Here is a 14,078-nt window from a genome sequence, read left to right on the forward strand (position 1 = left end):
CTTAGTACTTACTTAATAAATTATATCAGGGTCTCATTCGTATGTGATGGTTTCGCTGAGATAGACGTGCTGTGATTCAATAAAATGTTACATATTAAGTGTTGCTTTGTGTTATTATGTGTCCACATTATATTCTCTTGTAAGTATGTTGTGGTAAATGAAATCATATATTCCTATACGAGTGTGCTTATGACGCTTAAATTTTATGTGCGATACGTGTTGATGAACTTGGAATTATTAATAAAAACCAGTATTTTACAGAAGAATTACAAATGGTGTTTACGATTACACGGAACGATGAGATGATATTAGATTAAAATGTTGTGATTAAATATATACATAGTATATTCTGGTTGAATTTTTAGCTGGGCAACCTCGAATGAAGTTCTTTCGTAAGGACTATCATTTTATAGAGTCGACGGGCAGTTTTTATAAAATACAAACGATACACAAAAATTGGGACAAAGCGAAAGAAAAATGCGAAATGGAGGGAGCTACACTATTTTATCCTGATGATGATGATGAAGCCGAAGCAGTGCTGTCGTTCTGGAATGAAACGCAACCTTTTTCGTGGGTTTTTATTGGTGTCTCCGCCCTAAACGTTCCCGAAGTTTTTGAAACTGTTGATGGTGAGAATTATCAGAATACTATTCTCATATCATGCTTTATAACAACTTCAAAGTCATATTCCCGATATTTTTTAAAACTTTAAATAATAAGTGAAATTGCTCAGCATCATTCAATTCGGCCTGAATTGATTATCCTTGAATAAACGCTAATTAATCTGTAAATAGTAAGTCTACTACTATAGTTGGTATGTATTAAAATAGTTTATTGAAAATTATAAAATGGTTTGTTTTCTATGTATTCATTATTCTCCAAAATAATACTCGAAGTGATCATTTAGTTTTTTTTTTCAATTTAAAATTAACAAGAATCCTTAAAGTTTTGATTGCTTTGCTACTCGTTTGAAAGGTCAAGGGAATAAGTTTAAATTTAGGGTTTTATTATTTACTAGCTTCCGCCCACGACTTTGTACGTGCATCCCCGTTTTTCCCCGTTCCCGCCAGAATTTCGGGAAATCCTTTTTCATGACATCTACCTGCATGCCAAATTTCAGCCCGATACGTCCAGTGGTTTGGGCTGTGCGTTGATAGATCACTATATGTCACCTTTGAGTTTTATATATATAGATAAAAACGATTATTTATCGAAACACTACAAGGCGGTTAAGGATTTACGGGATAACTTATTTTTTTTCTTGCATAATACATATATGGGTTTGAGGACCAAAGAAACACCATACCTGCTACGCTTAATAAAAAAATGTTACAGTAAACGAAGACTGCTGCAGGTAGATCGCTCGCTTCTCGCAGTAAAGCGTTTAAAAACAGTAAATAAACCTGCCTACTGTCATAAAAGCCAATGCACATTAGAACCTTAATAAGGCGGTCTCGATCGACGAATTTGTAAGAAAATTAGACCACTACAAGAAAGCACTTGAAAATCTTTTCCCCAACAGGTATTCCTATAGCCGAAGTGTATGACAGATGGGGTCCAGGCGAACCCAATAATGCGGGTGGTAAAGAAAGCTGTGTTATATTGCGTAGAGACGGCACTCTCAACGACGACCAGTGCAGTAGATCCTACCCTTATATTTGCAAGAAGACTTTGGGATCTCTTGAATGGAACAACGTGTGTGACATACCTGATACCAGTAAGTAATTCAAGCTTGCTTAATTCGGAACTTTGCCGTTGGGAATCACGCAAGAGCATTGAGTTAATATGCATGTACTACGTACCGCAAGAGTCAATTGCGTGTTTATTAATATACAGTGAGTTCCCTTGTAAGTGTCCTTGTCGTCTCATTAACGGGGGAATGCCCATAATATATATTGACTGGAAAACCCTCTTTAAAAATATGCTATCACCAAAACTTACATCTTTAACTTTTCGAGTATCCAAAGTAATGTATTTCATAAAATATATCGACCCCTTCAATTTTAATATATAATATATAACTACTCAGTCCATTATAGTCAGAACGAAAAGTGACTTCTTTGATTACCTTAGCTTTATGGATGATTTACAAAGCGGCTTAAATAAATATGTCGTAATATAATATGTACAATATATTATTAACTAGTGGTCCGCCCCGGCTTCGCCCGTGGTACATATTTCGCAATAAAAGGTAGCCTATGTCCTTTCTCGGGTATCAAAATATCTCCATACCAAATTTCTTGGAAATTGGTTCTGTAGTTTAGGCGTGATTGAGTAACAGACAGACAGACAGAGTTAGGTACTTTCGCATTTATGGATTATGGATTAAAATGTTTTACCTTTCTACTTACATTCCTTACAAAGATTACGTAAGCAATTTGGTAAATGCAAGATTAAAGAAGCTACAAATGATCAAAATGTATGACTTTATTATAAAAGTTATAAAATTGTTTCCAGAATATGAATACAGTGAAAAGCTGGGCAGATGTTATAAGTTCCATTCGACTCCCATGAACTGGACTGAGGCGTATGTCGTCTGCAGCGCAGAACAGTCATATTTAGCCATCATAGATAGTCAAGAAGAAGCTGATTATTTAGCAAACATAACAAATAATGCTAATAAAGATGTAGGCGGCGATTTCCTGAGAGGCGCCGTACATTTAGGTTTTGTTCAAAGAAATGAGTGGCGATCAATAAAAGGTAAATAGTTTTCTTTTTGTGTGCTTTTAAATGAGTTGATAAATAAGTTGTGAAAATTTTCTAATAATTAATCTTGCATAAGTGCAATCATAAAACGGAGAAGATGAATTACCACTTCTGTTTTTAATCAGTTTAAATATTTTTTTAATGTACATACAACTGCATATTTTATCTTATTTTATTTATATAAAATTCTCAAGACAATAAACTCCACATATTTTTTTATTCTCATTTATATTTGTTAGTTCGCGGTAACAACATGTTCTAAAATAGTCATGAAGTTAAGAATTATATTGATGTTTCAGGGATGCCATTCAAATCTCTGGGATACACCAGATGGGGAAATGGCCAGCCAGATGGCGGGGAGAGAGAAAAGTGTGGATCAATGTTCTATAACGGCAAACTAAATGACATAAACTGTAATGTAAAATGTTTCTTCATATGCGAGCATGAAATATCCTTCCTCGAATCTGCGATCAATCCGAGGTTTGGAGATTATAGTAATATAGAATAGGTTATTTATTTATACATTCTAATACTAAATAAAAGTTTTGTGTTCATCACATTCTCAATTATTTTTTAAAGTGAAACTTTTATTACATCGCCTCAAACTTTTTGGTCTGTGTAGCGCATGTCGCGTGTATCGCGGCAACCGAGTAGGTATTACCTACTCGGCACGCGACATGCGCTACACAAAGCAGTGTTCCGAACCGTTCGAACAATTTCATTTTACCGGGGTTTCATAAAACCACACCCTTGGATATGTCGCCATGACCTCACCTTCACCGAGTAGGCCGAGTAGGTAGACCATACCTATTACCGAGTAGACCAAGTAGACTGCACCTTCGAGTAGACCAAACCTATTACCGAGTAGACGAAGTAGACCGCTCCTTCGAGTAAACCAAACCTATTACCGAGTAGACCAATTAGACCGCACCTTCGAGTAGACCATACCTATTACCGAGTAGACCAAGTAGACCGCACCTTCGAGTAGACCAAACCTATTACCGAGTAGACCAAGTAGACCGCACCTTCACCGATTAGTCCAAGTAGACCATACCTATTACCGAGTCGACCAAGTAGACCACACCTTCGAGTAGACTAATCCTATTACCGAGTAGACCAAGTAGACCAATCCTATTATCGAATAGACCAAGTAGACCACATCAATTTCCGAGTAGACCAAGTAGACTGCACCTTCACAGAGAAGACCAAGTAGACCGCACCTTCACCGAGTAGACCAAGTAGACCGTACCTTCACCGAGTAGACCAAGTAGACCACACCAATTTCCGAGTAGACTACATCAATTTCCGAGTAGACCAAGTAGACCGCACCTTCGAGTAGACCAAACCTATTACCGAGTAGACCAAGTAGACCGCACTTTCACCGATTAGTCCAAGTAGACCAATCCTATTATCGAATAGACCAAGTAGACCACATCAATTTCCGAGTAGACCAAGTAGACCGCACCTTCACCGAGTAGACCAAGTATACCACACCAATAGACCACACACAAAGCAGTGTTCCGAACCGTTCGAACAATTTCATTTTACCGGGGTTTCATCCGCTCCTTCGAGTAGACCATACCTATTACCGAGTAGACCATACCTATTACCGAGTAGACCAGGTATACCACACCTTCGAGTAGACTAATCCTATTACCGAGTAGACCAAGTAGACCAATCCTGTTATCGAATAGACCAAGTAGACCACATCAATTTCAGAGTAGACCAAGTAGACCGCACCTTCACCGAGTAGACCAAGTATACCACACCAAATTCCGAGTAGACCAAGTATACAACACCAAATTCCGAGTAGAACAAGTAGACCGCACCTTCACAGAGAAGACCAAGTAGACCGCACTTTCACCGAGTAGACCAAGTAGACCGTGCCTTCACCGAGTAGACCAAGTAGACCACACCAATTTCCGAGTAGACTACATCAATTTCCGAGTAGACCAAGTAGACCGCACATTCGAGTAGACCAAACCTATTACCGAGTAGACCAAGTAGACCGTACATTCGAGGAGACCAAACCTATGACCGAGTAGACCAATTAGACCGCTCCTTTGAGTAGACCATACCTAGATTACCAAGTAGACCAAGTAGACCACACCTTCGAGTAGACCAAACCTATTACCGAGTAGACCAAGTAGACCGCACCGATTAGTCCAAGTAGACCAATCCTATTATCGAATAGACCAAGTAGACCACATCAATTTCCGAGTAGACCAAGTAGACCGCACCTTCACCGAGTAGACCAAGTATACCACACCAAATTCCGAGTAGACCAAGTATACCACACCAAATTCCGAGTAGAACAAGTAGATCGCACTTTCATAGAGAAGACCAAGTAGACCGCACCTTCACCGAGTAGACCAAGTAGACCGTACCTTCACCGAGTAGACCAAGTAGACCACACCAATTTCCGAGTAGACTACATCAATTTCCGAGTAGAACAAGTTGACCGCACTTTCACAGAGAAGACCAAGTAGACCGCACCTTCACCGAATAAACCAAGTAGACCATACCTTCACCGAGTAGACCAAGTAGACCACACCAATTTCCGAGTAGACTACATCAATTTCCGAGTAGACCAAGTAGACCGCACATTCGAGTAGACCAAACCTATTACCGAGTAGACCAAGTAGACCGTACATTCGAGTAGACCATACCTATTGGCTATTACCGAGTAGACCAAGTAGACCGCACCTAGATTACCAAGTAGACCAAGTAGACCGCACCTTCGAGTAGACCAAACCTATTACCGAGTAGAACAAGTAGATCGCACATTCGAGTAGACCAAACCTATTACCGAGTAGACCAATTAGACCGCTCCTTCGAGTAGACCATACCTATTACCAAATAGACCAAGTAGACCGCACCTTCGAGTAGACCAAACCTATTACCGAGTAGACCAAGTAGACAGCACCTTCGAGTAGACCAAACCTATTACCGAGTAGACCAAGTAGACCGCACATTCGAGTAGACCAAACCTTTTACCGAGTAGACCAATTAGACCGCTCCTTCGAGTAGACCATACCTATTACCAAATAGACCAAGTAGACCGCACCTTTGAGTAGACCAAACCTATTACCGAGTAGACCAAGTATACCACACCAAATTCCGAGTAGAACAAGTAGACCGCACCTTCACAGAGAAGACCAAGTAGACCGCACCTTCACCGAGTAGACCAAGTAGACCGTACCTTCACCGAGTAGACCAAGTAGACCACTCACCACACCAATTTCCGAGTAGACTACATCAATTTCCGAGTAGACCAAGTAGACCGCACATTCGAGTAGACCAAACCTATTACCGAGTAGACCAAGTAGACCGCACCTTCGAGTAGACCAAACCTATTACCGAGTAGACCAAGTAGACCGCTCCTTCGAGTAGACCAAAATAATTATCGTACAAATACGATAATTTTGTGCCTAAGTTTCACTTTTACCGTGGTTTCATAAAACCACACAACATTTTTTGTATTATTATATTGATATGAAGTTCATTAACAAATGATTTATTATTTCAAGTCAATTTCCGAATTTATAAGTGTAATCACAAAACTGATACCAAAATGTTTACTCATTTTACATACTATCTTTGGCACGTAGTTTTACCCGCATACCTCCTATTGGACTTAGCGTGATGATATAATAAATAGCCTTCGTCAATAAATGAACTATCTGATATAATTTTTAATACCGCACCCGTAGTTCCTGACATTAGCTGTTCAAACAAACAAATAGTGCACCAATCAACAAGTATAGATAATAATCTAGAACTGTCACATCATTTATAACATCTATGGCATTAAATAAATTTTATTATCATTGTTTTATAAAAAAAAATTTATTTTTTTATTGGTGTTTCATCTGACATGTGTTTTCAAAGTACTATGGATGGTGGATACTACTAGGTATAAGTAAAGTTACATAAAAAACTAAACCAGAGGTCAATTCCTTAATCACATAAACAAATTTCCACAAGACAAACTGAATGAGTACACACGACAGCATTAAAACTTAATAAAAGCAAGACATTTTTTATATAAATTTATATTTCATCTCTCTCATTATATTGTTCTGTCCTTTTTTGACGTAAGAAAATAACTACAGTTGAAAAAGTTGTTAGGGCTATAAAATGCAGATAATTATATATATATGATATTTAAAAAAAAAATAATTATTATTATATGATGATATAATTCGAATATTTACCACAATATTGGTTCCTTTGCTTGCGCAAATATGAAACATGTAAATTTATTTATTTATATATTAATTATTATTAATCCGAACCACGAAATACAGCAAAGGGTTAATAAAACACTAGTTACAATAAAATATAATATATTTATTCAACAACGTATACAATATCACTATTTATAAAAGACCTATATAGAACATACAATGATAACCTTTGCTGTGATTACGATACAGTGCAAAGTAAACATTAAGTGAATCAAATACTTAAAACAGTCTTAAATTTATATTATTTGTTATTTTATTTAAAGCTTCCTTAGACACCATTTAGACCGTATTATGAAATACTCTCATTAGAGATCTGACCATAGCTTCTAGACCATAGAAATCTAAATAACAAGCTTGTTATCTAGATTTCTATGGATCTGACACAACCTCCCATCTCTATAATTCATTTTTGAACACACGTATTTCTTAAGAGATTACACACTTACTAAAAAGTTATTAGTCATATTATTAATTCTTATTATTACATATCTTCTATTCATCTACATTTATAGGCAAATTAATTCGTTCTTTTTTTTAATTAACCGACTTTTTTATTATAATTGAAACATCTTAAAAATCGGAAGGCAATTTCAATGATACGAAAATTAGTTTAAACAGAATATTTCATTCCAATTCCATTTAAGTAAAGCCTTTTAACACATAAAGCTTGTTTTATAATAAAATTGCGAATTTCGAAATAAGTATGCAATTTACGGTATTACTGTTGACCAAAAACTGCCTTTCCAACTAATGGAAGATATCTAACAAACGGACCTCCAAAAGACAACAATACTCGAAGTGGTTCGAACAACAGAACTAGCCAATACAATATGAGAAGATAGAAAAATGCCGAAACAATCAGGTCCAACACAAATAATCTGAAAAAAGATGTTATCATTAATTATACTGTAACTACATTTGTTGCCTGAAATAAACAAATAAATAAATAAAATTAATTAATTAATTATACAAAATTAATAAGTGCAAATAATTATGTTTTATTCAACTATTACACACGTTATTCATTTGCTTAGCTTTATAAGTATTTTGTATATTCTCAATATAGAAACATAAGCCATGAAAAGTGTACTAATCTCAAGGCAGTCATAGTTATTTTAATTCCTATTCTATTATCACTGAAAGTAGCATTTACCATAGAATTATTAAGTCGCAGAAACGGAAATACCTTCAGTATGAACAAAATCATCTTAATTTTACATAATATATTATGATATATTTCTAAGAATATAACAAGATGCATGTTAATGGATGAAAATTAATTTGTTCATAATAATTTATCTATCTATTAAAAGCAATTGCGATGCACACTATAAAGGATATCACATATTATGTGGTGTAACTAAGATCGATGAAAGGAGCGAATTACGTTAATACTAATAATTGTACTATAATTTTTGTGTTTGATAAATTCTTAAAACTCTACCTACCTACTACTGACATACTTTATCAATAATCATATTTTATTTGTAATAAAAAATGCATTACAGTTGAATTTATTTGTACTTACATATTATTCTGCAACCGGGCTTTCGGAAGATTTTCCAATTTTTCCCTCAGGCAGAACAACTTGCCTCCAATCATACAGCTTTCAATATACGGCTCGATTTTTATAATCGTAAGGTCCATAGGGAATATACTGAGATCGATCGGATTTAATTTCTTCGGTAGCTCCTTGAAATTGTTTGTGTCAAACCACCATTCGCGGGTGGTAAAGTATTGTAAGACTTCTAAACCGACTGAAATTCGCTTTTGTATCCGCACCATACTAAAATAATAAGAAAAAAAGATCATTATTCAAGCTTATTTTTATAAGCGTTGTATATAACGAGGAATATATCTGTATCAATACTGAAGGACCACCATATTTTTATAAGAATAGACAAATATCTAATTATAGGATATAACGTTAGGATGTTATATAACGTTTAACGATTTGTTTAGGTCACGCTTTTTTAGTTATTTTCATGAGACTCCTTTTAGAGTGTAAAACGTGTTATTTTTGATTGAGGCATACCATATTATATATTTTTTCATTTGATAATAATAAGTTTTAAAATTTATTGTCTTTTATAATAGTCATTTCATTTTCTTCATTAAAAAATTCCTTAGATTTCGTAGTAAGTTTTGGATTTACATTTTTTTTTAAATTTCGAAGCGTCAAAATAACACGTTTTATTTTGTTTTAGGAAGTGATGGCGGCCGTTAGATCGATGAAATAATATATCGTCAAATATGTCGGGAAGTAATGCTTTCCCGAATGTGATATCTACGTTCCATATCATTACACATATCCAAATAAATACTGTAAGATCTCTATTTTATATTGAAATAAATTATTGAAGTTTGATGTCGTTTTTAATTTCAATTTTGGTTTATTTTACAATAAAATGTTCTTAGACAATCATTTTAACTTGAATTGACTGTAAAGTGTAAAATTAAGGTTTGGCAATATTCAAATTTATTTCATGCTATTACATAAAAAATAACGTAGGTAACCTAATGGTGGTAATAAATTTAATCAAAATTAAGCTCTATCGCATATAACATAAAGATCATACTCACAAGCGTTTCTGTCCAAAAATGAGCATGAGGAAGTCGATAAAATACGCCGGCAGTATATGGTAGAAAAGCACACACAACTCGTGTATATATTTATTGTGACGTATGTTCCCATTGGGGTACCATAGTGGCCCTTCAAAGGGATATCTGCGGACTGTAGCTTTGCCAACATCTAAAACCTCCTTCCATGTGTCGTTTCTATCATCTCCTGATGTTAAATTAAAGACGGGGATTTCTTCTGATCTGAAATAAAAAAAAAATGAAAAAATGTTTTTATGAGGGAAGGGTAGCTTACAAAAATTATGGGAGGTTCTCTTTTTGTAGTTATTTTATGAATTAATTTTATAATATACACCAATGCAGGGGACATACATATAAACGTTTTCGCTATGTTAGTTTTTGTATTCACAACTAACTCATACAATGAGCGAGCCAACTGGTTATGAAATTCTTGGTACAAGCTTAACAATTAGATGATCACTTATAATTTAATCTCAGTTTGATTTTCCTTATTCAAACACGTAAGACTAAAATGAGCGATTATTCACCGTATTGTACAATACTATTTTAGAAAATCACCTATTTTAAGATTGCATTGTTCGATATTATTGTACGTGTTTAACCTAACTACAATGTTTTAATCGTAGTTTGTTATTACTAAGCGGAGCGGACGGAGCTAAATCTTATGCTAAAATTGTTACTACTTCCTTATAACATGTGATTATTTATATTGGGAACATAAATACGCAATGTTGCTGTGTTGCATTGTTTCACTGAAGGTGTGTAAGAAGACATATTCTTTACTTGTAACGTTTAAAATGTTTGATAAACATATTCTAGTGAAATACTTAATTAGCACAAGATTTACACTACTATTATGAACGCATTACGCAACCGTAATCATACCAATAAATAAACCTGTATGACAGACATGATATCTGAGTTTTAAACTTGTAATTATTTTTGGCAATGAACAGCTTTTTTTCTTTCATCTACACTAAAATTATAAAGAGGTAAACTTTGTTTGTTTGATTGTAATGAATAGGCTCATAAACTACTGCACGGATTTTAAAAATTCTTTCACCATTCGAAAGCTATATTATCCACGAGTAATATAGGATAGGTTTTATCCCGGAAATTCCACGGGAACGGGAACTATGCGAGTTTTTCTTTGAAACCGCGAGCGGAGCCGCCGGCGGAAAGCTAGTTAAATATATTTTTCTTACCTTTCAACCTTCGTATTCAAATAGTACGGGATGACGACAAGCGCGTTGATAGCAATATCAACCGGTATGACTTCCGCGTGGTAATGTCCATAACAATGCATGGAACGTATCACTCCCTTGCCAGCACCTATCATAAGGCCTATGGGACCATTGAGATTATCCACCCAGCCTGGTACTGGGTCCTGATGAGATGGGGTCACTGAAAAACAGTATAAAACTTCGTTAGGGAAATATAGGTGAATATACGAAACTACAATAAAAGGTATCAGACACGAATAGAAAATATTAAATTAAGTTGATCCCTGGTGGATCACAAAATAGTTATCCGACAGGAATATTTCTCATTCTCAATAATAATGAGACATGTAGATTGTAGAGTGTTGTAGTCTACTAAATTTGAAAGTATGATTGAGATTATTGAATTCCACGATTTTTTTTTAATTCATAAATTTTGTAGCATAAGTATATATTTTTTAATAATGATAAAAAAATAAGTCAAGTCAAGTAAGTAATCGTCAATTTGAAGCATTTTTACCGCTTTGAGCCACAACAATCGAGGTTGAAAAGAAGTAGGCTGAAAAAAATACATATTATAACATCTGGGATGCTGGACCATAGTTTTAGGTACATACATACGTATAATAATTTAAGAAAATGACAACATTACATCTGAAACTGTACAAAAGTGTACTTTCTGTGTGTACTTTAGACTGTCACGATTATACATATATACCTACAGGTTTCTTACGTCACGTTATTACATACTTCGTTTTAGAATCTAATCCTTATATAAATCTTCCAAGGCATTACGCACGTACCTAGTTGAAATATTGAAATTAATATAATTAATTATAAAATTTGTTCTGAGAATAATTGTTATTAATGCGATTGATTCATTCGTAATCTCCCGTCCGATTAGGGCCCGTCTGGCCTCCTCCACTCAAGCGACAGCTCAAGCCGAGGTTCGTGGTCCCCGTCAAGGGGGGACGCCCTTGTGCATGTCGCTACCAGGGTGATCCTTCAGTTCACCCCCGCGTCCGCGTTAAAATGTAGAGACCCTTCTGGCTAACATTGAGAGACACCACACATATAAAAAAAAATTCGTAATCTATACATAATTCATAGCTGAAGAGTTTGTTTGTTTAAACGCGCTAATCTCAACAACTACTGGTGCAATTTATAGTAATAGTAATGAATATATGGATAAAATAAATATTCGTATACACGTATTCTTACAAAATGTTTTAGAGGTCAAAACATTAAACTCTGGCACAATACATCAGCAAAAACAACAGTAATTGTCGTGTTACAAACAAAATGATCAATTATGCATAACCGAGCGAAAAACGTTATTATTACGTTATTAAGAGCCCTTTGTACTGAAACTTTAGGCATTTTAGGCGCTGAGACGGCTCGCGACCGCGTTGCGCAGGAGCCGGCGCGGCATGAACTCCGGTGACCTATGAAGGCGGGCGATTACGCCACAGTATAAATAAATCAGTAGTTCGATTTTATTTGCTATCGTAGGAATGTTGTTGATAAATAAATTTACTACTTATCCTATACCATTAAACGAGCAATATTTGCATATTTATATATATCTATTTTGTTTGTATATTAATGAGTTCTCGAAAACGGCTCTAACGATTTTATAAAAGTTTCAATTTAAGGGTTTACAGGGACGAAAAATCGATCTAGCTAGGTCTCATGGAAATCGTTTTAGCCGTATTTCACGCACAAAGATTTACCCGCGCAATACGTTTCGTAATTTCACCGGTATTCTTATCACTACATAGTAAGTGTAAAACAAAGTCGCTTTCTCTGTCCCTTTGTACGCTTAAATCTTTGAAACTACGCAACGGATTTTGATGCGGTTTTTTTTAATAGATAGAGTGATTCAAGAGGAAGGTTTAAATGTATAATAACATCCATTAAATAGTGGAGAAGTACTGTTATTTTTGAGGTTTCTAATGTGATGTCGTAAAAAATTACATTTTTTCCGCTTACATTGCAAACGCAGGCTGAACCCTACGAGTTTTATCAAAATAATGTACTAAGTATTATACACATTGAAAAGGTCTAAAGAAAAGTCCGCGATGGTATATGTCTATCTTTTATGGATAACCCACAATAACTTTTTTTGTCATTTACTTTTTACGACAAATAATGGCTAATTTTCGAAGCGATTTTAACCAATACAACATTAATCCTTAACCAATTAAATACCTTGAATACATTGTTCATTTAATAAAGATCTATATGGCCCTTTACACCGTATGATTTAAGTGAATATTTTCGAAGATATTACAGATTTAAAAATTGCGGGACGTAGCGTTTGCGGCGGTACCGGCCGCGGCCGGCCGCCCGGCTATATAATATTTTATACCAGTGCGAAGCCGGAGCGGGCCGCTATGTTTTTATATACAACGTTCACAGTTTTTCTGTAGTGTATTTAGTATCAGCATTGCACCCGTGTGAAACCGGGGCGGGTCGCTAGTAAAGAATATAGAAATAATTGTTACGTAGCCGAGCGGTTATAGTGTCGGTTCCGGTTTTTTCCATTCAACTACAAAATGATTAAAAAGATTGAAAATACTTCTTTATAATCATCAAAAAAATTAAAATAAAATTTGGGTGAAATTTTAATAATAAAGGAAAAAATAAACAATAACAAAAATTATTTTTATAGATTTATTTTATGAATAGTATTTATACATATATATTTAATAATTATTAATATAAGGCAGTTCAGTAAAGAAACGAATCTTCAATGGCGGCGCTTATCATTCCCTCTCGCTTACACACGGCCGTACGGCATGCAAAAAAAATGGAAAAATAAAATCACTAAAATGTATTTGATTTTCCCTATAATACAATTATGCATTTGCGAAAGTAAATAATGTTTTATTGGAATTTGACAAAATATGTTCTTTGGGAAAAGTTGTTCTTTGGGAAAACAGCGAACTGGAAATTAAAATTCAATATAATCTACTTTTCGTGTGCTAGGTCCAGGTTCATTTTCATCGACCCATATATTCCTCAATGCTGGGCTTGAGTCTCGTCTTAGAGGGCCACAGTCCTCATGGCGCTTCCCTCCGTGTTGGGGACTAGGATCTGATAACAAATCCAGATTGTTTTGTGTTACAGGTTCTTCATTTTCCTTATTTTCGGATGATTTGTTTTCTTGTGATATATTTCTTATGCCCATACCACGCGTATATCTAGGATTTACAATTTCGGGAAGTAGGCATTTATGGTAAAACTGTATTAACTTGGTCTCCATCTTCGATTTCCAAAATACGTCATCTTTTTCAAT

The 14,078-nt window shown here is 35.0% G+C and overlaps 2 protein-coding genes across 3 annotated transcripts in view; one reads left to right on the forward strand and one right to left on the reverse strand.

Moving 5' to 3' along the window:
* LOC123691067 lies at positions 1-9,321 on the forward strand. 2 transcript variants are annotated; one of them, XM_045635284.1, is made up of 6 exons: positions 1-139; positions 366-629; positions 1,523-1,717; positions 2,458-2,700; positions 3,006-3,186; positions 9,164-9,321. In XM_045635284.1, the coding sequence occupies exons 1-6, from the start codon at positions 85-87 to the stop codon at positions 9,168-9,170; spliced, it is 945 nt and encodes a 314-aa protein (XP_045491240.1). In that variant the 5' UTR covers positions 1-84; the 3' UTR covers positions 9,171-9,321. The 2 variants fall into 2 exon arrangements, with proteins under 2 accessions (XP_045491240.1, XP_045491239.1); XM_045635283.1 differs by lacking the exon at positions 9,164-9,321 and having other exon boundaries at positions 3,006-3,263.
* LOC123691066 (putative fatty acyl-CoA reductase CG5065) overlaps positions 7,039-14,078 on the reverse strand; it is a 21,885-nt gene continuing 14,845 nt past the window's right edge. The window contains exons 6-9 of the mRNA XM_045635282.1: positions 10,763-10,961; positions 9,540-9,779; positions 8,485-8,742; positions 7,039-7,834 (exon numbers count right to left, since the gene is read on the reverse strand). Coding sequence (XP_045491238.1) covers positions 7,675-7,834; positions 8,485-8,742; positions 9,540-9,779; positions 10,763-10,961 — 857 coding nt within the window. The 3' untranslated portion in view covers positions 7,039-7,674. The remainder of the gene's footprint in view (positions 7,835-8,484; positions 8,743-9,539; positions 9,780-10,762; positions 10,962-14,078) is intronic.

The sequence above is a fragment of the Colias croceus genome, chromosome 4 (assembly GCF_905220415.1).
Source record: "Colias croceus chromosome 4, ilColCroc2.1".
Classification (NCBI taxonomy): Eukaryota; Metazoa; Arthropoda; class Insecta; order Lepidoptera; family Pieridae; genus Colias; species Colias croceus.